This window comes from Lupinus angustifolius, chromosome LG19 (genome assembly GCF_001865875.1).
Source record: "Lupinus angustifolius cultivar Tanjil chromosome LG19, LupAngTanjil_v1.0, whole genome shotgun sequence".
NCBI lineage: Eukaryota > Viridiplantae > Streptophyta > Magnoliopsida > Fabales > Fabaceae > Lupinus > Lupinus angustifolius.
In genome coordinates this window covers 11919060-11940989 of record NC_032027.1, presented here as the reverse complement: position 1 = coordinate 11940989, position 21930 = coordinate 11919060, and the positions used below count along the sequence as shown (strand labels likewise).

General features: G+C 31.8%; 2 protein-coding genes across 8 annotated transcripts; one reads left to right on the top strand and one right to left on the bottom strand.

Annotated features, from left to right (window-relative positions):
- On the top strand, positions 205–9283 carry LOC109333568 (transcription factor TCP24-like). 7 transcript variants are annotated; one of them, XM_019569068.1, is made up of 4 exons: positions 205–1130; positions 1161–1192; positions 1229–1666; positions 9049–9283. In XM_019569068.1, the coding sequence occupies exons 1-3, from the start codon at positions 387–389 to the stop codon at positions 1647–1649; spliced, it is 1197 nt and encodes a 398-aa protein (XP_019424613.1). In that variant the 5' UTR covers positions 205–386; the 3' UTR covers positions 1650–1666; positions 9049–9283. The 7 variants fall into 7 exon arrangements, with proteins under 7 accessions (XP_019424613.1, XP_019424609.1, XP_019424610.1 ...); XM_019569065.1 differs by having other exon boundaries at positions 206–1130; positions 1161–1666; XM_019569066.1 differs by having other exon boundaries at positions 206–1192.
- Positions 18034–20757, bottom strand: LOC109334742 (F-box protein At5g46170-like). Its single transcript, XM_019570664.1, has 2 exons — positions 19157–20757; positions 18034–18472 (listed from the first exon to the last, which is right to left on the bottom strand). The coding sequence occupies exon 1, from the start codon at positions 20338–20340 to the stop codon at positions 19183–19185; it is 1158 nt and encodes a 385-aa protein (XP_019426209.1). The 5' UTR covers positions 20341–20757; the 3' UTR covers positions 18034–18472; positions 19157–19182.

The window sequence follows — 21930 nt, the reverse complement described above, 5'->3', positions numbered from 1 at the left end:
GTTGTGTATGTTATGTTGCTTTTGGTTTGCAGGAAGTAAGGTGAGGGTGAAGGTTCATGAGTGTTTATATTTGTTTTTGAAAACGTTTTGCAACTTCAAAAAAAGGCTGTTAACTCTTTTAACAAGGTCCTTCTGACTTAGACTGTGATATTTCATGCAGTAAAAAAAGGCCTTTTATCACTACACAGCCAAAGCCAAAGTACTCTCTGAATTATCATCATCAATGCAAAAAACACAGAGCCACATATAAAAAAAGAAGCCTTTTTTATCACCCTACCCTCTTTACTTTTCTCTCTCTCTACTTCATGTTTCAACATTAAAAAAGAAGCTAAAATGGGTTCTGTAGATTGGAGCTTCTTGTGTTAAAAAAAAGGCATGATTTTGATATGGACAAAGATGATGAGATTCAAGCACAGGCATGTAAGTTTCCAAGAATTGGAAATGGCTCAAACAAGTTAGGTTCCACAAGAGGGAATGAAGAAGAAGATAAAAGAAGAGTTGGTGGTTGTGGAAATGATGGAAGCACAAACCATTTCAACAGTGGTAGCAATTGGAACAATTCTTCAAGAATTGTAAGGGTATCTAGAGCATCTGGTGGAAAAGATAGGCACAGCAAGGTTATGACTTCAAAAGGGTTAAGAGACAGAAGAGTTAGGCTTTCTGTGACCACAGCAATTCAGTTCTATGACCTTCAAGATAGACTTGGTTTTGAGCAACCTAGTAAAGCTGTTGAGTGGTTAATCAATGCTGCTTCAGATTCTATTTCAGAACTTCCTTCTCTTAACACAACTTTCCCTGATACCCCTAATCAACCAAGTGATGAGAAAAGGCCTAGTTTTGATGAAGTAGATGTAGACACAAACAACTATCACCAAAACCAAAACCAGAAACTTTCTTTGTCCAAATCTGCTTGTAGCAGCACTTCTGAGACAAGCAAAGGTTCTGGCTTATCTTTATCAAGGCCTGAGATTTGTGTCAAAGCAAGGGAAGGAGGAACAAAGGATAAAGAGAAAGAATATGAGTCATCTCATCACATTACAAATCATCATCACAATGTGAGTCAAACTGCTTCTTTCACTGAACTTCTCACTGGTGGGTTTGGTAATGTTCCTACTACTACAAGTGCTAATGCTAGTGATGAGTGTAATCTATTCAACAAGGCAAAACAATGGTCACCTATGGTTATGGACTACTTCAACAATAATACCCTTATGGTAGGGCCATCATCCTCTTCAAGAAATGTTTCACTTTCACCATTTAGTGATGAAAACCATTCAGTTCAGCTTCAACATTTCTCTTTCATTCCTGACCATAATTTCATACCTTGTTCTCAGCCAAGTGAAAATCTCAACTTCACAATCTCTCCAACCCTTGCTGGTTATAATAGGGGGACCCTTCAGTCCAATTCTCAACCTCATCTTATGCATCCTATGCAGAGGTTTTCTTCACCTATAGATGGATCAAACAATAATCTACCTTTCTTCATAGGAGGTTCTTCTGCTCATTCAGCTTCTGCTGCATCAACCATGGATACTGGTAGTAACCATCATCAACAACTTCAATTCTCACCTTTGTTTGATGGAAGCTTGCAACTCTGCTATGGAGATGGAACTCAGCATTCAGAACAGAAGGGAAAAGCTAAGAACTGAAGAGTTCTTCTTTCTTGGTAAGACAAATAAAATCCTTTCATCTTTTTATATTATGTTTTCTATGGTCTTTTTCATTCATTACATTTGAGAATTCTTACATAGGCTTCTCATTTTTTCTTTCTTGCATTATTGTTTGTGTCTTTAATTTGATGAACATATTTTTCTTTCACATTGACATGCTTTGTTTTTGGTACAGTAGGGGAACATAAATAGATGTCAAATGGTGCCTAAGATAAAAGGACTAGTTAATGAACTAAAAAGTAATTTTGTAATAAAAGGATTGTTCTAGTTTCTATGTGCAATAAAATATATTTGATTTCAAAAAATGTTTATATTGAAAATCATGTTGAGTTCTGAGGATGGAAGATTGCAATGAAAAAAACAAAGGTAGTTTTATATTAAAAGATGATACATTAAAATATCAATAAAATATTAGTCTAGTGTATAAGACCATACTAAATCTCCAAATAAGTTAAAATATCAAAAGTTTGATTATTGAGAGCGACACTTATTGAGAAAATTGAATCCTCTCGAATACTTGAGAGTCCAATACCACAGAATATTGTGAGAGACAGTCACACACTCGAAAGAAATTAGCTCCTTCCTCATTCAATTGGATGAGGGTTACCATTGACTATATACATTAAAAAAACAAGGGGTAATAGATTTAGTTTCTCAATATATAGATACATTTTTTAATTTTTCATTTAAGGCTTGATATTAACAAAGCCAGTATTTAGCACATCAACAATTAATGTATCCAATTTTCTCATATAAACTAGCTCTTCTTCACTCTTAGAACCGGCTCCAAACAATTTAGCAAGACATAAGATAAAACTATTTGATTAGGTGTGTATTTTAGGAATTGAAAATGCATTATTTTGCATATTTATTTTGTTTTTCCATTCCCTCATAACTTAAAAAAAAATGGTTAAAAAACCTATTTAAACAAAATTGAAAGACAATGTTCTTGGATTTAAGTGTTGTGTGCAATACCATGAACTACTTGCTTTCTTGGTAACCATAAACAAGTTGGCCACTAAACATAGTTTTATAAGATGCTGTCTGTTTTCTTGTCTTTTCTGTTGATCCTTGCATGGATTGGTGTGAATAGTGTTTTCCACTGCCTTGTCTCCTCCTTTGTTCTCTCCTTGGTTCCCCTTATTTCTAGCATCAAATGAGTCCATAAATGCCATGTGTAACCTTCTTTATGGCACATATAATGTGTTGGTCATGCTAGGCACATTGTTAATCAATCACTTTATGCAAAAACTATAGTCTAAAACAGCTTTAACAATCCCAATTCATTATAATCCTCAAAGTTGCACCACACATGCATGTGACATTAATTCTATTCGGCTCATTGTCTGGTTCTGATAGGGACAATATAATCACAGTTAGTTGGCTAGGTAGGATAACTAACCACACCATATATGGGGGCTTTTGCATATGGTGAAAGGTCCATTCACTCAGGTAGAACTAGACTCTTCAGGCATATGAATAAACGGATTCAAAATAGGATAGGAATATGTAGGGTTCCTCTCTTCTAGTCCTAGACTATTTGGTATTAAACTCTCCGGTAATAGATTGCGATAGAGAGAAAATAAAAATCATATGGGTCCTAAAATAATAAAAATATTTGCAGCATCAAATTATTTTTTGTGCCATATATTAGATCTGGGTCCAATATTAAACTCTCCAATACTGAGAGGATCCATCCGGATAAGGATTAACAAGTAGATTTCTATGCACTATATCACAAGAGTCACTCGGATTTTAGGTGAGGTTGTTTGAAACTTAGATCAAAGTTGAATAAGTAATAAGTTTAGTTTAAGTGGAAGGGTAGAAAGGAAAGAATGTGGATATTTTAGAGGTGCACTTTAAGGAGCCTCATAAATCTGTCTAAAAATATAAAAAAAAACTTATAACCTCTATTTAAATATATACATTATGCATTTCAGATCTATAGAACAATAACTTGTACTTTTAAATTTAATTTTTAACAAGGTATAACCTTGATCGAAGTTATTAATTATCATATAAAAATATAAATATTCCTTGTTTTTGTGTACACCAAGGGTGTCCTTAGATTAATCTATTTTGAGGTGTACAAATTATTAAATTATTAAAGTATAAGTTTGAATTCATGACATTATGTTTAAAGAAATTAGTCATTTACCAACTATATTGGTCCTTCTTGGATACAAATATAAGGTAAAAATATTCTATACTAATATATATAGCAAGTAAACTGCGTCAAATTTACAAAGTCGGGTTATATTAATATCACCACCTCAATTTTTTTAACTGTCTTTTAGATAGATTTGATCTATTCATATTTATATGTCTCTCTAATAAATCAACTCAATGTTAATGATTCTTTTTATCGCTAAATAAGTAAATATTTGACAAATTAGTCAAATATTATATAAATTTAATACAAATGTATATAATTTAGATTGCTTAGCTTGTGCCTTTCAGTCTTAAAAACAGTTGTATAGTAACATAGTAGTAAATTAATATACCTGATAAGCTAAATACTTTTTTTTTCAAATCTTAAAGGGTTGTTATTATCGGCTGTATGAAATCTTAAAGGATATTTTTTTTCGTCAAGAAAATGAAAATTTATGTAAATAAAATATTTATGCACTTACTTTTCTATTCTAACGTAACTTTTTTGTTAATCTTAAACCTGTACCTCAAACGATTTGATGGCTGAATAATACACATTCTCATTGAATGATTAAGGAGCATAGAAGTCCTACTAATACAACGTGTATTGGAGCTCCAAAAACCTATTAAGAAGCAACCTACCTATTAACAACTTGAGAATAAACCCCTAATAACAATCATAACTAACTTTTGAAAAAACACACACTGTAGAAAGAGGAGGGATCTACCTCCAAGAGTAAGTTTTTTAAATTTACTTCACATCCTAATCATTAATTATAGGGAAATTCAATAGTTTGAATTAGTGACTAGATTTAAACCATTCGATATCTCTAAACAATTCCTAATATTTGCTAGGATGAGGAGAAAAAACTTATTCTTGGAGACTTGGAGTAAGTGGGTCCTCACTCTTCTAGAAATATCCAAAACAATTCCTAATATTTGCCCCAATACAAATAGCTAAGCCAACCAAAATGACTCATGCTAATGCCCCAGGCCAATGCCCAGTCAAGTTCCTGGTCATGCCCGTGCCTACCATGATGCGCCAATGTGCGTGCCATGATACACCAATGTGTGCGCCATGATGTGCCAAGTTTGTCCCAAGTCTCGTGCAAGCATGTGTGATGCCTCGTGTCAAGTCTCTTGTCTCGTGCCTGACTGTGTGTTATCGTGGCATAGTGTGCCAAGTGACTGGACTATACCTATGCACATGCGCCAATTGACTCATGCCATCGCGCATGTTCCTGCGCCAAGTGCCTAGGCCAAATGCACCAAAGGCCATGAGTCAGGTCGAGGGTTCTGGGCCAGAGTCTAGTGTGTTGTTTGACGCTGACTTTAATATGTACCTCTCTCCGACCTCAAGTATGTGAGGCATGCCTAGGTGGCAGGATTTAAGAGTTATAGGTTTTCAATAAATGAAGAAATTCAATGTTGAAAAGCATTAATTATTGTTAACTATGAGACATTTAAGAAGTTTGCAATAACTTTGTGTTGTTAGAAGCCAGTGACTGAATTATGGTAGAAAATGTATTGATTATTGCCGAAAGAAAAGGGTTCAGGAGTTGTTAAAATGGTAGTAGGCATAAAATGTATTGATTAGGCATGAATAAGAGAGATTTTTGATGAACAAGAAAGAATGAGAAAATGTTATTGAATTGAATTAATTCCAAAGTTACATTGAATTATCTATATAAAGGGAATAAAACACTAACTACCCTAACCAAATTAACTAACCGATTAACAAAGGATCAACTATTTTAACAGGACTGGCAACTGAACTAAAGCAATGTTCAAATTTGCAAAACCTGAGTTTTCCATAAGAGAATTCTAGGCCAATTGATGTAGAATAGGGAGACTCAAAAGAAAATAAATGGAAAGTGTAGATTTCTTACATTTCATATGAAAGGTGCATCATGCAACGGAAATATTGATTTGTATTTAAAATACATTTATGGTTAAATTTAATGACCTATAACACACAAAGTCATGCAAATCAAAATCCATCATAAACACAGTATACCTAATCCACCATCTCCTCAACATTTCCAACCTTCATTTTTTCAACACCTTCCATTCCTCCACAGCCAATGTCCTTCACCAAAACACAACCCTTGCAACCACAGCAAACCCCATTAGAAATACTAGTCACCTTATGTTGCATGTATACAATAGACAAACACATGCTTTGAAAATAAACAAAAACGATCAAGTCTTAATATGGCTAGATGGAATAGATAAATGTTAGGCATTGAAACTACATCTCCTAAAAACTATAGTATATTATATATATAAGCATAGAAAAAATGTTTTGAACCTAAAAATACTTGAATACTTTATCCATTTGATTTCTTTTGATGTTTAATGTTAATAGTTTAAAAAATTCTTAATGATTTAAAAATTTGATATAATTGGATTATAATAATTCTATTTAAACCTCATTGGAAACTACACTAAAGATAAATGGAGAAATAAAGCATGAAAAAGAGTAGTAAATAAGGCTATGATTAGAGTATACATGTGTTTTTTATTTGTAAAACATCAATTTTTTTTGAAAAATATCAAAAAATTAAAACATCAAAAGATATTAAATAAACTGAGTAATAAGTAAATTAAATGCATGAAGTATAAAATTTTGATACTTCATAAAACTTGATCCTTTTTGGTGATTCCAATCAAGCTTTATGATGCACTTCATCAAACTTTGACAATTTTAATCCACAATAAAGGTGGACGGATAGAGATTTTCAAATTTTCATTTGGAGCACTTCAACTTTTCATATTGGTTTTGACCAATGGTCTTTTATCCAATAGGAAGAGTAGAAAGTTGTTATGTTTCATTCTTTTCAATTGCTTAAATCTTTTCTTTATAAATTGGCAAATGATTGTCATTAGGATTTAGTGAAGGGAACAAGGACACAGTTGTCCTTTGAATACAATAACTCCTTTAGATTGAAGAAACAACACTTTCACATGTCTCACCCTTAGAACTACCACTAAAATTCACTTTCACATGATTCATCATGTTCTTCACCAGTCCTATAGGTTTTGGGTATGGAAATACAAGTGATGAGACATTATCACGTCTTGAACCAAAATCTTAAGACAATGGTTTTATGAATTTTTTTCATTTATAAACTATCTCACTCATTCCCTCATATCCTATGTGAGACTTTATATATGAATATACCAACAATCTCTACTAAAGTGTGGATACCACATACTTAATGGTCCGTTCCTCCTCAAGTCCACCATATCCTAGCTGAACCATTAGTTTTGATACAACTTGTTGGACCTGTCCGCAATCATATAGTGTCCAACCACCAGGGATGGCATAGAGTTTCATCGTTATCGTGCATGGGAAGAGTGAAGAACTACAAGTGAGATATCATTTCTTGAATCAAAACCTTAAGGCAATGGTTCTATGAGTTTTTTTGATTTAAAAGAATCTCACTCATCCCCTCATATCTAATATGAAACTTCACACTGGAATATAACCAACAGTTCTCCTGCTTTTGAACTAGCATGCTCTTGCTCTTTGTCAGTTGAAGAAAAAACTGCTGTATAAATATTCCAAGCTTCTTTTGCCTTTGTTACTCAAGAAACTTCTCAAATAACACATCTTTCAAAGTCTCATGAACGATATCAAGAGCAAGTTGATGTAATTTAACCTACTCATCCTTAGGTGTGGATGCATCATTGGAGTCAAGAATTACCTTTTTGTGACTTTTGGAATTGCTACAAAAGAGTAAGACATTAAAAAAAATAACATATCTACTCTTGATACTAATTTGAAGAAAATAAAGAGGATACTCAAACTCTCTTAGAAACTTACCTAATTTGAGTTCTTGGTTTTTCTCTCATTTGCCTCTCTTTGTTTGCTTGCAAATACACTAGTATAAAAGTATTTTTAGATGCATTAGATACCTCATGCTACATGTAATAATTGTGATACACTAGACTTAAACAGAAAAGTGTAACTCCTAGAAACTATAAATTCATGAATGTTGAGATATATATTCATCAAAAAACTTTTGTATGAACCTAAAAATAAATAAATTATAGTACTGAACTAGATGCAATATATCGGTGATGCTTAAATTCCCAATACAACAAAGATGAAGTAGCCAATTCAATCTAAGGTTCCATGACAATCGAAATGAAATTCAGTTTTGACTCTAATACTAAGTTACGGGTTAACATGGGAAATAAATTGGCAATGAAGGGAGTAATCAATAGATATTTAAATCATTCTCGAGATAATGAAATAGGTAGTGAGGGACTTACTTGTAATAGGGGGAGACTGGGCTATTCAGGTCATGTTTTACATCCAACAATTCTATTCTTGTTGACACTTGCATGATATTATCAACCTCCTCCTTTTCAAATTATATTTACTTTGTGTTGTGAGAATCCTATTCTTGTTGAAGGTGTAAATTAATGTTGATGTTAAGTGTTGAAAAGTTAAGTTGACTTTGATGAAAAGCTTATTATAGTAAGAAGGTTGTTAATTATGGTTCTTTTAATTTTAGAATTTCAACCTGTCCTACCTTTTTTTGTGATCCTAATCTGCGAGCATTAATCGTACAGAACCTATGGCTAGATGTAGCATATATTTATATGTTTAACCGCACATATTAAAGTTAAATTCCTTCACCTGCACACATTCTGAGTTTAGTGTAAACAAAATATTGTGCATGCAGACATGCAGTCACCAAATATTCTTGCTTTCATGGTTTCATTATGATCTAAGAGCTGCAACCATTGTGTATTAATATAAGCATTAACTGAAATTTTATCTTTAGGCATGAATGTTGGATAACAGATTTAAATCATCATTCATGTTATTATATATACCTTTATTGAATGCATGTACTAGTTATTGTTTTTGCTTAATTGAAATAAATTATTGCAGTGTAGAATTATACCCTCATTGAAGACATTATGATTTATTTATTCTCATTTATAATGCCAAAAACATTTTGAGAAAAAATGCATATACCGAGAGTATAAGAGTTTTTTACACTATCACTATATCATTCACCATTCATTTGCAATTGTAATTAACTCTTAAATAAAAGTAATATAAATGAATGATGAATAATATATTGAATGTGTATAAATCTTTACACTATCGATACATAGATATTACACTCAAACATTTTTATGATACTTTTTCTCATTTTCATAAGCATGTTAGGATTGATCACTAACTAATGTTAGTTATTTATAGGAGTTCTCTTTGGTGGCCTATGGTAGAAGCAGCAACTTGTGTCCCAAGCTTACCTTCTTGAAAACTGAGGATTCAATTACATTGAGTATTTGGATATTTAGTGATTTATGTGTTCAAATTATTGTATTTTGGAGAAATGTTAAAGAAGCTTTTTGGAGTTATATTTTTGCTTTGTGCAATTATTTTGAAATTGTGTCTATTGTTTGTTAGGAGAATTGAAAAGGGAAATATTAATTAGACAATTCTTGCTAAACAAAGAATATAAAATTTGCTTAGTCCCTTTATGTGGTTATTTTTTTGCAAATTGTTACTATTTTGTAAACACACCATTGTGTTATGAGATTAAATTTCTGTTCAAACTATAAGATATAGTATTATATCATGCATAGATTTTTCATCAAAAAATGCGTAAGAAAGCTTTTCTACGTTTATACATGTCCTATTGCCCGTCACATTCTTCCAAGACATTGATTTTTTTTTATTATTTCGTTCTTTTCCATTTTTTATTCTCATCTTCTCCCAAATAAATCCTTCAATTTAGCATTTTTCTCCATTTCTTGTATCCATTATTTCACCTCATTTGTTGATCATCAATTTTTTTAACTAAAAATTAATTCAATATCAAGAGGACATGAACTACTCAAAATTAACCCTACCGAGTTGGTTTCCTCATACCTTGTGCAATTGCAATTTCATCACCACCTTAGCCAGTAAAAGGGGAACCTAGAATATTGAAAATTTTGAAATGATAAACTTAAGAAGGAATAGTAAAAACATTTCATACATCATATTATAACCTAAAAATCTTATAATATCAAACACAATATTTTAAATAATGGTTGGCCTGTGGTTAAAGTTTACAATGTCGTTGTTATTACAATTGCGCAAATTTATGGGAAAATATGATAAATGCCGTTATGATTATGGTTATATTGTTGTTGTAGAGAGACTCTGAAACCCCAAATGGGTGGTTCAGAGACTTGCTTGTTGTCCTTTAGAATCACTCGTGCAAGAGGAACAGTATTGATAAATGGTACTGGAGTGCGGAGTCTTCTGGTATCTACTCTATAAAATCGACTTACCTTATTCAGTTCGATGAGACCTTATTGCCATTAGGTATTCTCTAACAATGTATTGGTTAAATTGTGTTCCTTCTAAAGTTTGTTGTTTTGTGTGGAAACTCATTCGAGGAAGACTTCCGATGAGGGTTGAGTTATTCAAGATGAATGTTATACCTTCGATTGAGGATAGAAAGTATGCAATCTCTAACAATCATGAAGAATCCATTGATCATTTGTTCATTAATTGTGTTCGTTTCTTCTTTTTTGAAAGGGTGTACGCTTGGCTTCAAGTTGCGGAGCCCAAACCTAATTCAACTATTGAATCGTTGAATCTGCATAATGCTATTAGTAGAAATTCAAAAGGGCCAAAGTTTTGGAGAATGATTTGGTTTGATGTGATGTGGTCTATCTGGACTATGAGGGATAATCTCATCTTTTCCAATAAGGAGGTGAGTTATACTCATATTTTAGATTCGATTCAAGCTAAAACTTGAAGCTGGATTTTAGCTAAAATAGGCATTTCTTCCTTAATATTTGCGAATTGGTGTAATGTTCCTACTCATTGTATAAATATGTATTCCAAAAAGAAGATCACTAATTGATTTTCATTATATTGGGTTAGCACCCCTGTTTCTAATAGATTTAGCTTAGCAAAAAAAATGGTGAATTCCTAACATAACAACATTCTTAATTTATGCATGTGTTAAAAAGTTACAATCTCTAATTATTGGAAGTGTTTCTTTCTTGATTATAGATTTTTCACCCATTGAGCCACACTCTCTATTGACTTTGTGGGTGGATGAAAGAAAGGGAAATCAAAATATATATAAAGACTTTCCTTAAAGGATGCGAAAAAGGAAAATTCGTGGCATAAACTTCAGCTGAATTCGTGGACCCTTTAATTTGTTGCTATGCTAGTCAAAGCAATTTTCACATGAAAATGACTTATCATAGCAACTTTAGATTATAAAGCTAGAGATACGTGCAACTTTTCATTGCCAACTTAAATATCATCTTTTTAAAGAAGTTAATGTAGATATTGTAAGAAATCTTAGCATATGCTAATTAAATCAATTCCATTAGGATCTTCTATAACATAGACATGAATGTTCATGCATGCATGATGCATCATTCTATGATATGAAAAGAATGAATGGTTAAGAGTCCCTTATTTAAAGGAACAGTTAACCACCTTGACCTTGTGATGGACGTGCTAATGAAATCAACAATAATTCAGACTTTAATCACACAAAAAGTGTACTAGAAATAAATATCTAATTGCTTCATTCTCAAGATCTCACCTAATAATTTAAGCTTTAAGAGTAATTGATTTCTTCTCACCCTAAAGATAAAAGGAAAAAGTTCATATCAACAGCAAACAAGAACTTCAACTAAAACCACAAAAATGTTGTCATGTCCGGTCTTCAATCCTTCTGCAAATGTTACAAAAGATGGTACTTATTCAATAGAAAGAATCATTTCAATTCTTTGAAAATCTTTCTTAATGTTTTTCACCTTTAACATTTCATCTCAAAGAATTCTTGTAATAAGGCCAAATATAATTATTAGATATGATTCCTTCTATGCCTCAAACTCGTGTTGTCCCTCCCAACAAGGGAGGGACACTTGTTGAAAGGATTAATCACATATCTTGAAAAAAATTAGTTCGTTAGGAAGTAAGAGGAAGAGACTGGGAAAAGAAGGCAATCTCCTTATTTAGGAGTATGAAATTTAGATATGATGGAAGATAAAATGTAAGAAGATTTTTTATATTTTATTTAGAAATATAATTAATAATGAGAAATGGACAATAACATATAATTATATAATTTTATTAAAAATATTTAGGTGTTTTGACATTTTGTCTCGAGAAAAACCTCAAATTGACAGAACTATAAAAATAAATAGATACATTGAGGGTGTTAGTGAGCTTGAGAAACCCTCCAAAACTTTTCTCTCTCCTTCATCCAACTTCGAAATAAGAGGAAAAGTCATTTTTTTCCTTCAATTCCCCTCCAAAATCACACTCTCAAATAAAGCTTAAGGTAAGTGGATATTCCTGATAGTACCAAAAAAACTCTTAAACAAGAAAGAAGTTTTCCAAAGTCATTTTTCTCTCTCTTCCACTCTAAAACCATACTATCAAATAAGAAAGAGGATCACCTGTACACATTGGTGTCCCCAATAGTGTACCAAACCAATCAAAATTGATTATTTTATTGGAATTTGTTTTTATAAAAAACATAAATTAATATTTATATTATTTTAGAAAATATGATTAGTTAGGGACAAGGGGCATAGTTTTTTTAGGACGGGGATCCTTGTCCATCAAATAAAGCCTGTGAATAGATACTCTTAGTAATAAGAAAAAGCTCTACACCCATAAATATTAGCATGTGGGGGCTTGCTCACCATTTGCAGTTTTCTATATTATTCCCCCAATCGGATGCACCTGCTCATGCATGGATTTTTTTATATTTTATTTATATGACAAAAATAAAATTATTAGATTTACCCCGATCTAAATTATTTTCTATTTATAAGTTTTTTCAATTAGATCATTTAAGTTAAGCTATTATTTTCCAAATTAATCTTATAATTTTTATTTCTGTTAGCTTTATTTTTAAAAACCATTTTCAATGATACAATTTAAGAAAAGTAATAGATAGATTTTATAGACTCTTCATTTTAAAATTAATGATACTAGGATTGTGAGTTTCGGTTGAAAACTGAGAAGTTTTTTTGTGCATAAATCTTTAGGCGAGAGAGTTAATAAAAAATTGTGCGTAAGATGAAAATAAATAAATGAAAGATAACAAATAACTTCAAAAAAAAATAATAACTTCAACAATCTTGCATAAATAAACAATAATATAAGGTATAACAAAATAGAAGGCCACATGTTCAATTATAATATGAGATCTGGCTCCTAATTATATATAAAGCCACCAATATATGTGTAATGAAAAACAAAGGAATAATCTAAAGTCAAAAGATGGGGAATGATATGAAGTATGATTGAGAAAGAAGAGTTGTTTCTTGCAGTGTGCATGCAAGCTTAGCTATATAATAGTGTTTGAGCCACAAAATCCAGACCTATTTTCACGTGGATTGTAAGTATACTAAGATAAGGTACCTCTCATGTGACAAATCAATAAAGTTAGAGGCACAAACAACTAATTATCTTTTTTTGTTACTACCAATGATATTTCATTACCCTTTTAGGTAAAGAATTAATCATTTTAGAAGTTTATGGTTGGCCATCCCAATAAATGTCATTCCTAGGAATCAAACTCTTACCTTTTGGTCATCCTAAAAATCTGACAAATCTTATATCATGAGGCCAAGATTCTAATTATCTAATAAAATAGCTACCTTTTATGAATTATTGATAATGAACAAAAAAGACTCTACAAAGCACCCTTGCCCTATCAACACAACTGTTACGCCTTAAATTTCTGTTAGCTATGAAACTTAACTTAAGCAGTAGGCTAATAATCAATCAAACAAAAGTGATGATTTTTTAAAAGAAAGTCTCTATTTTAAATTTATACTAGATATAAAAATAGTGGATTGCAGAAAATTTCACCACTTAAACCTACAATTTCCTTTATCTTGGCAAAAATTACTATCTCGATAAAACAAAAAGTTTTCTGAGTTTTTAGAAATATTTAGGTTTGTTTTATGTTCTGAACAATTAATATATCAAATTTTAATTCTAAATAATATATTCATTATAGAAATTAGATTTATTTTTTCAGAGCGAGATTTCTTTTCAGTTTTCTGGTTGTAGTTGTTGAATTCTTGTCGGTACTTCCTAAAAAATACAAATGTGAAGAAAAACTATAAACAAACACTATAATGATCTCTTAAGTTTTTTTATTATCATTCAATGCAAGTTTTTCTTTTTTTGCTTTTGTTTTAGACATCAAACAATTGAATCTTTATTTTATTTTGGTATAACAAGGTATACTATCACTCTGATTAAAAAAAACTAATGAGAACAAAATAGTTTGGCATAAATTATCTCTTTTGGTAATACAAGTACAACACGTTTATTATTATTTTAATTTTTGAATTATTTTTATGGAAAATGATTAAATATAACATATATCATGATTTTAGTGCCTGAAGAAGATAACCCTCATTGTGTCTATTTTTTAAGTCCCCTAGTTTGGGGTTATTTAAAGATAAAATGTCAAAATAACTAAATATTTTTAGTAATATTATATATTATTGTCTATTTATCATTGTTAATTACATTTTTAAAGGAAAAAAGTTATTCTTAGATTATCATTAGTTTACTCTCCCTCTTCTAAATTTTTTACTCTCAAACAAGGTGGGATTTTCTTCCTTTTCTCTTCTCTTCCTCCCTCTTCCTAACCCTTTGATTTTTCTCATTCCCTTTCCTTTATAACTCTCAAACAAAACCTAAGGGTTTGTCACAGTCATGGCTATGGCGTGGACCGTCGTGAAGCATAGTGGTGGTTGGTCAAGAGGAATGGGTGACACCGGTGAGGCTTGATCGCGATGTGGTAGTTTGTGGCAGCTGATGGTCATAACTTTCTTGATCTAGGACTTCACATTCAGGAAGAAAGATGGATAGTTTTTTCTGAAGTGTAATTAGTGTACTTTTTCAACTAGGGTGAGCATGAGACAAGTTTTTTTACCTAACCCTAAATGTTAGTTAAATTATTTTTTTGAATATTGACTGTATTTAGATCTAAAGTTAACCCGACCATAAATATTGATTTGATCATTCTTTAAACCAAACCTGATCCTAAACATGACTAAATATAATTTATATTCATTTTAAATAAAGTCTTCTCAATGAGTAGAAACACATACAAACATAATGAGTAAGTGGTCATGGATCGGATCGAGTCATGTTTAGTCCCTACTGACCTTAAATATTGACTGAAACTAATTATTAAATCGGAATCCGAACCTAAACCCGATAAAACCTGACCTTATTTAAGTCCGATCATGATCGGACCATACCAAATTAGCAGATAGGGCGAGTCCTACTTACCCCTATTTTCAACTGTGATCAACCCAAAGTTTCTTTTATGATGTCAAAAAAGTAGTAAGATTTATTTGAAACAAAAAATTAGGAAACTAAATGCTAACATAAAAATAACTTAATAATTAAATAGTGGCTTTGCTAAAAATAAATGTTAAAGCACCCCTCTCTCTGTATATATATATATACTAATACGGTGTTGGTTCTAGTGGTATAAAGTCTATTTGATTTCTAAAACGACTAAAAGATTAAAAGTTCAATATCTGTAAGCGACATAATAATATATATAGAGAAAATGATGTATATAATGACAATGGAGAACATTTTTATACTGTCACTATCATCCATAGTTAATATTTTTTAAGAGAAAAAGTTATATTGACTGACAGTATATGAGTTTTGTACACGGTCATTGTATCATCCATCATTGATATTTAACTATTGTTGACTTGTCAAAAAAGATAATTCAATGAATGGCGGATGATAGAGTGAATGTGTATAAATCTTTACATTGTCAGTACATATGTTTTACACTTATTTTAAATATAAGTAATATAAATTAATTATAGATAATGTAAGAAATGTGAATGGGGTGACATCATTTATTATTTATGTAAAAAATGATTTACACACTTAGTGCGAGTGCACATCTGTTGTTCACAATAGTGTCAATTCATGCGGCATGAGTTTGTGATTGGTTGAAAAAATATATTTAAATTAAAATTTAATTACTATGTATTTTTCTGACTAATCATATGACATATAAAGTGACATAAATTATACCGAAGATGTGGTTCCACACACCATTAAACTAAAAAATAATAATTAGTGCAACATCTGAAATAACACGAACATTTTTAAAATGCACAAAAAAACTGGGGAGGTCATTTGCGGCACTATATGTTAGAATTTTGGACTTTGCAGTTAAGTCAATTAACAATTTGAGCTTGTTTGGTTCATCTACAAACACTCACAATCTAGATATAATTAAAAGAAAGAAAACGCCATTGGCTAAATACCTATCAAATTGACCAAACATAGGTAATATCTATGACCCACCTCCTCCTCATACATTCTATCCACAATGTAATGAATCAGAAACTTGTCTGGTAGACAATGACTAATTCAATTTACAAAACAAGACTCAACTTGTGGAGTATTTCAGGCCTCAAAATAAGCTCATCCTCCTTTATGTTCTCTTTATATATTGTTCAATCTATGTTCACAATGCCTTGTTCTGATATTGAGAGCGACTTTGCTTGTAATGAACCAAACTTGCCTTCAAATGCCCTTTTTATTACTCTACTTTTAATTTTTAAACCTTCAAGCAAATCTTTTTAGCATAACTATATATTGACTATTAGTTGTAGTGTGATCATTGTGCATGTTTTGAAAATGACATTTTATCAATGTGTAGTATAGGCACTAATTCTATTAGGCTTGTTTGGTGGATAGGAGAGGCATGACATCATAGTTGTTTTTATCCTGTTGTTATTTAATATATAATAAGTTATTCTTATCTTATTCACTCAATATATTTTCCATCATATTGGGAACTGGTTTACAAATAAACAGAGATAATATAGTTTTTTTTCACCACAACCCTGCATCATAACAATCCTGATAACTATATCTGTCATTATTATCTGATGTACAAACACCAAACAATATAAGAGATTATCTTGCTCATATTCTATCATGTTCTTATCTCGCTCTTTATCATATCTAACTGATCCTCGATGTATTCTTCCTTAAAAGGCAAGAAATAAAAGTAATAATCAACCATAGTGGTTAGGAGGAGAAAAATGTTTTGGAAAAAAAAAAGCAAAATTTGTTAGTTTAGTTATAATTCATTTACACAAATCAATCTCATTAGAAAATATTTACCCCAATTGGTAGGAAGCATGAGGTTTTAGAAAATATAAGTCAAACTAAGTTTAGGGTACAACAAAGAATTTCCTAAGCAATGAATTATTAGAAGGGGGAGGGTAATGTGCACATTTGGAAAATCACATTGAACTCAGTCTAATTTGAGTTAAGGTGAGCAAAACTCTCTTTTCCAACACTTCCTTTTCCTATAAACAATTACACATTATCCAACAAAATCCTTCCCTATTACCAAATTCCATTTAAGTTTCTCTCTTTTTCCTATTACCAAATTACTCATCAACATTAGGTCGGTGTTGGTTTTCAATTTTACTAGTTGGTGAACTGTGAAATTGAGTTAGCAACAAAATTTTCCAAAATTAGTGGAGATAACGACAGCTAGACATTTTTCTCATAATTACTTGACAGCACCCTGGACTCTACTATAATTGTTTCTCAGCAATTGCTAGTGTCATATCTTCATGGCTAAGAACATATATTGTATATATATGAGCATAAATATAGATGTTAAATAATGAAATGAAACAAACTCCTATCAAATAAAATTGTCACCCAAATGATTAACATTGTTCTCTCTTAAGTCTTAACACCCTCTTAGATAGATCCAGTTATACAATTTTGCATTAATAAGAGCAAATATGTAGTAATTTCATTTCTAGCTACTATCATACTAGCCATGTTGTCTGTATTAAAGTCCACTACCTATCCATGGGGGACCATCCACAACAATATTAAAGGAAGCATTGCTTCAAGTTTTGACACGATATAAACTAACAACCAGCAACATCAACTACTGAGCTAGCAAATTACCCTTAGCATTCACTCCCCTAGTATATCCGTTATACATGTTGTGTCACAGCCATCGTTAATGATTCAAGTTTTACGTTGACTGTCGATTGTCTACATAGGTGTTTTATGAAATAATGTAATATCTATATAGATCAAGTAGTAATAACCCTACTCCTTGACCTTATTCTATAGTAAGCAGTTGAAGTGGGAAAAAGAGAAAATGCAGGAACAACTATTATATGATCGACTCATCCAGAAGTTTTTAAATTACAGATGAAAAGCATATTGCTCATTTAACTTTAGAAAATTATATCAGGGGCAAACCAAACTGATACCTAGAATATTCACATAGGAAAAACTGAAAACGGTAGATAACTACAAACTCAAAGTTCTTACAAGACCAACCTAATTGCTGGTGAGTGCAATATTACAAGCATTGACTTGAAATAAACACCAGCAGATGCATTTAATTTCAGTTCAGGCAAAATATACTTTAGTAACTACTACTCAAGTTTAGGCTGCAGTTTCTGAAGCCAGAGAGAGCTATAATTCAGGAGCTTCTTCTTTTACTTCATGTACACGCCAAGAAAACTATTGTTTTGTGATTCATTCTCAGGAACTCTTAACCACCTACCCCTTCATTTGTCAAACGATTCCACATTCCCTGAAATTTTCATTCCAAACAAATAAATAAGAGCCGTAGCTGTAAACCTTCATAAGAAAGAACAATAATGTAATGCTAGATCACAAGGGTCTAACAAGACAAATAAGGAAACAATAACAACATTAGACATTTAGACCTAAAGAATTGTCATGAAAATTCTATGCAATCCCGTCAAGACCTGATCAAATCCGAGCAAAGCTAGCTGAGAAGTAGGAAGTGAAGTATAAGGCGAAAGTCATTCCATATAAAATTTATTGTCATTGATCTAAATAAGATTGCACAAGTAGTGTTTCCCCACTCAAGCACTTCTAAAATCTAAAACAATTAGCAGATACACACATAATATAATACACATTTGTCAATTTGGCTAAATAAAGCAATTTAACATATGACAACTAAGAGCTCTTCAATAAAGAGACAAGAAAATCAGATCCAAAGATAAGAACTTCCCATAGAAAGACACATTTGAACAACGAGACTCAGAAAGATTAAGTTACCTTACCTGGCAAACACACATAAACAATGTTCTCAATTTGAAGTTATCTTTCAAATGGCAACAATCCATGATCATCATTATTAACAAACTTATTCAAATTTCAACTTGTTTCAAAATCCAATCATACAATGACTTGAATTGCAAAACAGAAAAACAAATTTGGACCAAGACAATAATAAAAGAACTACCTTTAGATCCGAAAAGAAAGCATCATTCAGAAAGAGTTCATTTCGAGGCAGTAAGTTCTCCTCTTAACCAGCATTCTAGCAGCAGTCCTATAGGGCTCCTCAAAAGCAGTTGAAACCCAAGAAACATCAGAGGGTTCCTTCTTCGGTGATTGCTCCGTTGGCCTAATCGCGACGAGTGTAGCGCCTTTCAAAACAACCCCATCTGGCAACTCCAAATGGGCTGCATACCAAAGCCTCATGTTAAGGGCAGGGACAAGAGTTCTCTTCGACGCCAAAGAAGCCGATAGCGGCTTCACCCTCAGCTCCTCAAGCTGATCACTATTCATGTGCAACACTCCTTGCCCATCAGCATCTGTCAAAACCAAATTCTCCAAAGTCTTATGCTCCGAAATTATGGGCTGCAACAAATAATGGCGCGCCGAAGCCGCAATTAGTGAGCTTATGGTCCAAACAACGCGAAGTTTGAGACCTCCATTCGTATAAAACGAATCAGGGATGCTACCATTATCATCAACATCATCACCATTGTAGTTATCGTCATCACCAGCATTCCCAGTTTTCGGCTGAATCACCGAAGAAGCACCTAGAATTACACAATTATCCAATGTTGATCCAAAATCAGCTCTCCATTTCAACAAAACCCCATCCTCAATCCCCAATTCCCCGCTCGGGAGTTCGATCCGGAGCAGCCGAATCTCACAGAAATTCTTCAAAACCTGAGTCGGGGAGTGATGAGTCACTCCACCCTGATCGGCTCCGCCATCTTCCTGGCTGGCCCCAACAGCGAGCGACGACGGCAAAGCCGAGGAAGATCCAGAAACCAAAGCTGTCCTATTTGGTCCCAACAACTGCCCCAAAGCTTGAAGCGGTTTCACGATTCCTCCGAAGACCAATCGAAAGAGAGTCGAAAAGGCTCCGTTAGCTTTATCAGCTGATGAATCGGAAGAATTGGAATCATCATCAGAGATGACGCAATCAACGCGAACGATGACGTTATCAACCTGAGAAACTAGCGAGTGAAATCGACGCGAAACGACGCAGCATCGTCCTAACGCTTTAACATCACCGACCTTATTGAAAACCAATAAGATGAGAGGGTCTGGGAGCCGGTCGAAGTGGTCAATCTTGAACCGGTCCGGTTCAGAGTACATTCTAAATGATAGATCTGCAAGAATAGAAGACATTTTAGGTTTTTGTTTTTGGTATTTTTTCTACAGAGAGAAATAGAAAAGGTATAAAATTTAAAAGGTTTTCAGATGATGGAGAAATTGGTTAGAAATAGATCTATGAAAGGAAGAATAAAAGATGTGATGAGTTTGAGTTCCATGGTTAGAATGAGAAATGAAAATGAAAGGGGTGTATATATAGAGAGGAAGAAAGTGGGGTAATGAGAAAGAAGAGATAAAGATGAGAAAGGGAAATGAGAATGGTGTGGGGGTGAGATGAGAGAAGAACGGTTGTGGTTTTGTCTTTACATATAAAGGTCTGCTGATCCGTAAAACTAGCATGCATGTCTGAGCACTCAAGCATGTAACTTGCAGCAGTAACCGTCTAGTATTGTAAGATTGTGTGCCACTGAAACTAAGTAACTCAAAAACCTTGCTTATACATATGAACACAGCTAAAAAGTTGTTTATAACCGTTCATGCTGCTACAAACCTTAAAAAAAAAAGCTAATTTTATTAGTTTTCAGTGTAATATTTACAACTATTAGTTTAGACACATTCAATATATTATCAATCATTTATTTGTATTATTTTTTTAAGATTTAATAATAATTAATACAAATGAATGATAAATAATTTATTAATAATGTATAAAATTCTTGCACTTTTTTCAAGAACTAATTAGTGAAGTAATTGAAATTTTTAAATGATTAAATAAGTATATAATATTTATTTCTCATTTGTTTAGTTATTTACTAATTAATTTAGGGAAAATGCATAAAACTCTTGTAAATGTTTTTATTTGCTACTAATCATTATGAATTAATTTTTCTTCAAGTATACCTTAAATTTTAACAATCGTTGAAATTAATTTATATATAAATATATTGTTAATTATTATTAGGCCAATAATGAAATTGTTGTGATACACTTACAATAATAGTGACTACATGTTAGTCAGCGGAGGAAACCACTATTAAAATATATATTTGTTTAAGAATATCATTAGTAAAATTGAGGCTTAAAAATAGTTAATATATTAATATTGATATATATATAATAAAATAATAACAATGTAATAGTTTGATTTTCAATATAATGTATCACATAATGTGTCACCCTTATTGATTTAATAAATATCTTTACGTATGGATGAATTTCAACAATAAATAAAATTTTTAAGGGATAATTAGGATGGAAAAATAGTTCATGCTAACTACTTAAAAAAAACACAAAGTTTATGATGTTTTTATAGATTTTTCCAATTAATTTATAATGTACTGTAAACAATTAAGAAGAAACTTTTGAAATGTATTGGTCTACTGATGAGGAGATGTAAGACCCCGAGATCATCAAAAAGATCAAAATATATTCAATTGTTAGAAGTGTCACTTGTTGAAATGAATAAATATACACAAAATAAATTAATTTCTTACTCATAAAATCGAAGATATCTTTAGTAGTAACAAACAAACTTCAACTAGAAGTATTATTTAAATATACTAGTGGATGTAATAAAAAAAATTATTCACATTCAAGATTAATGTAAGCCTAAAATTAATGGGAATGAGATGAATAATTAATATGTCCTTCCATTTAAGAAAAAGT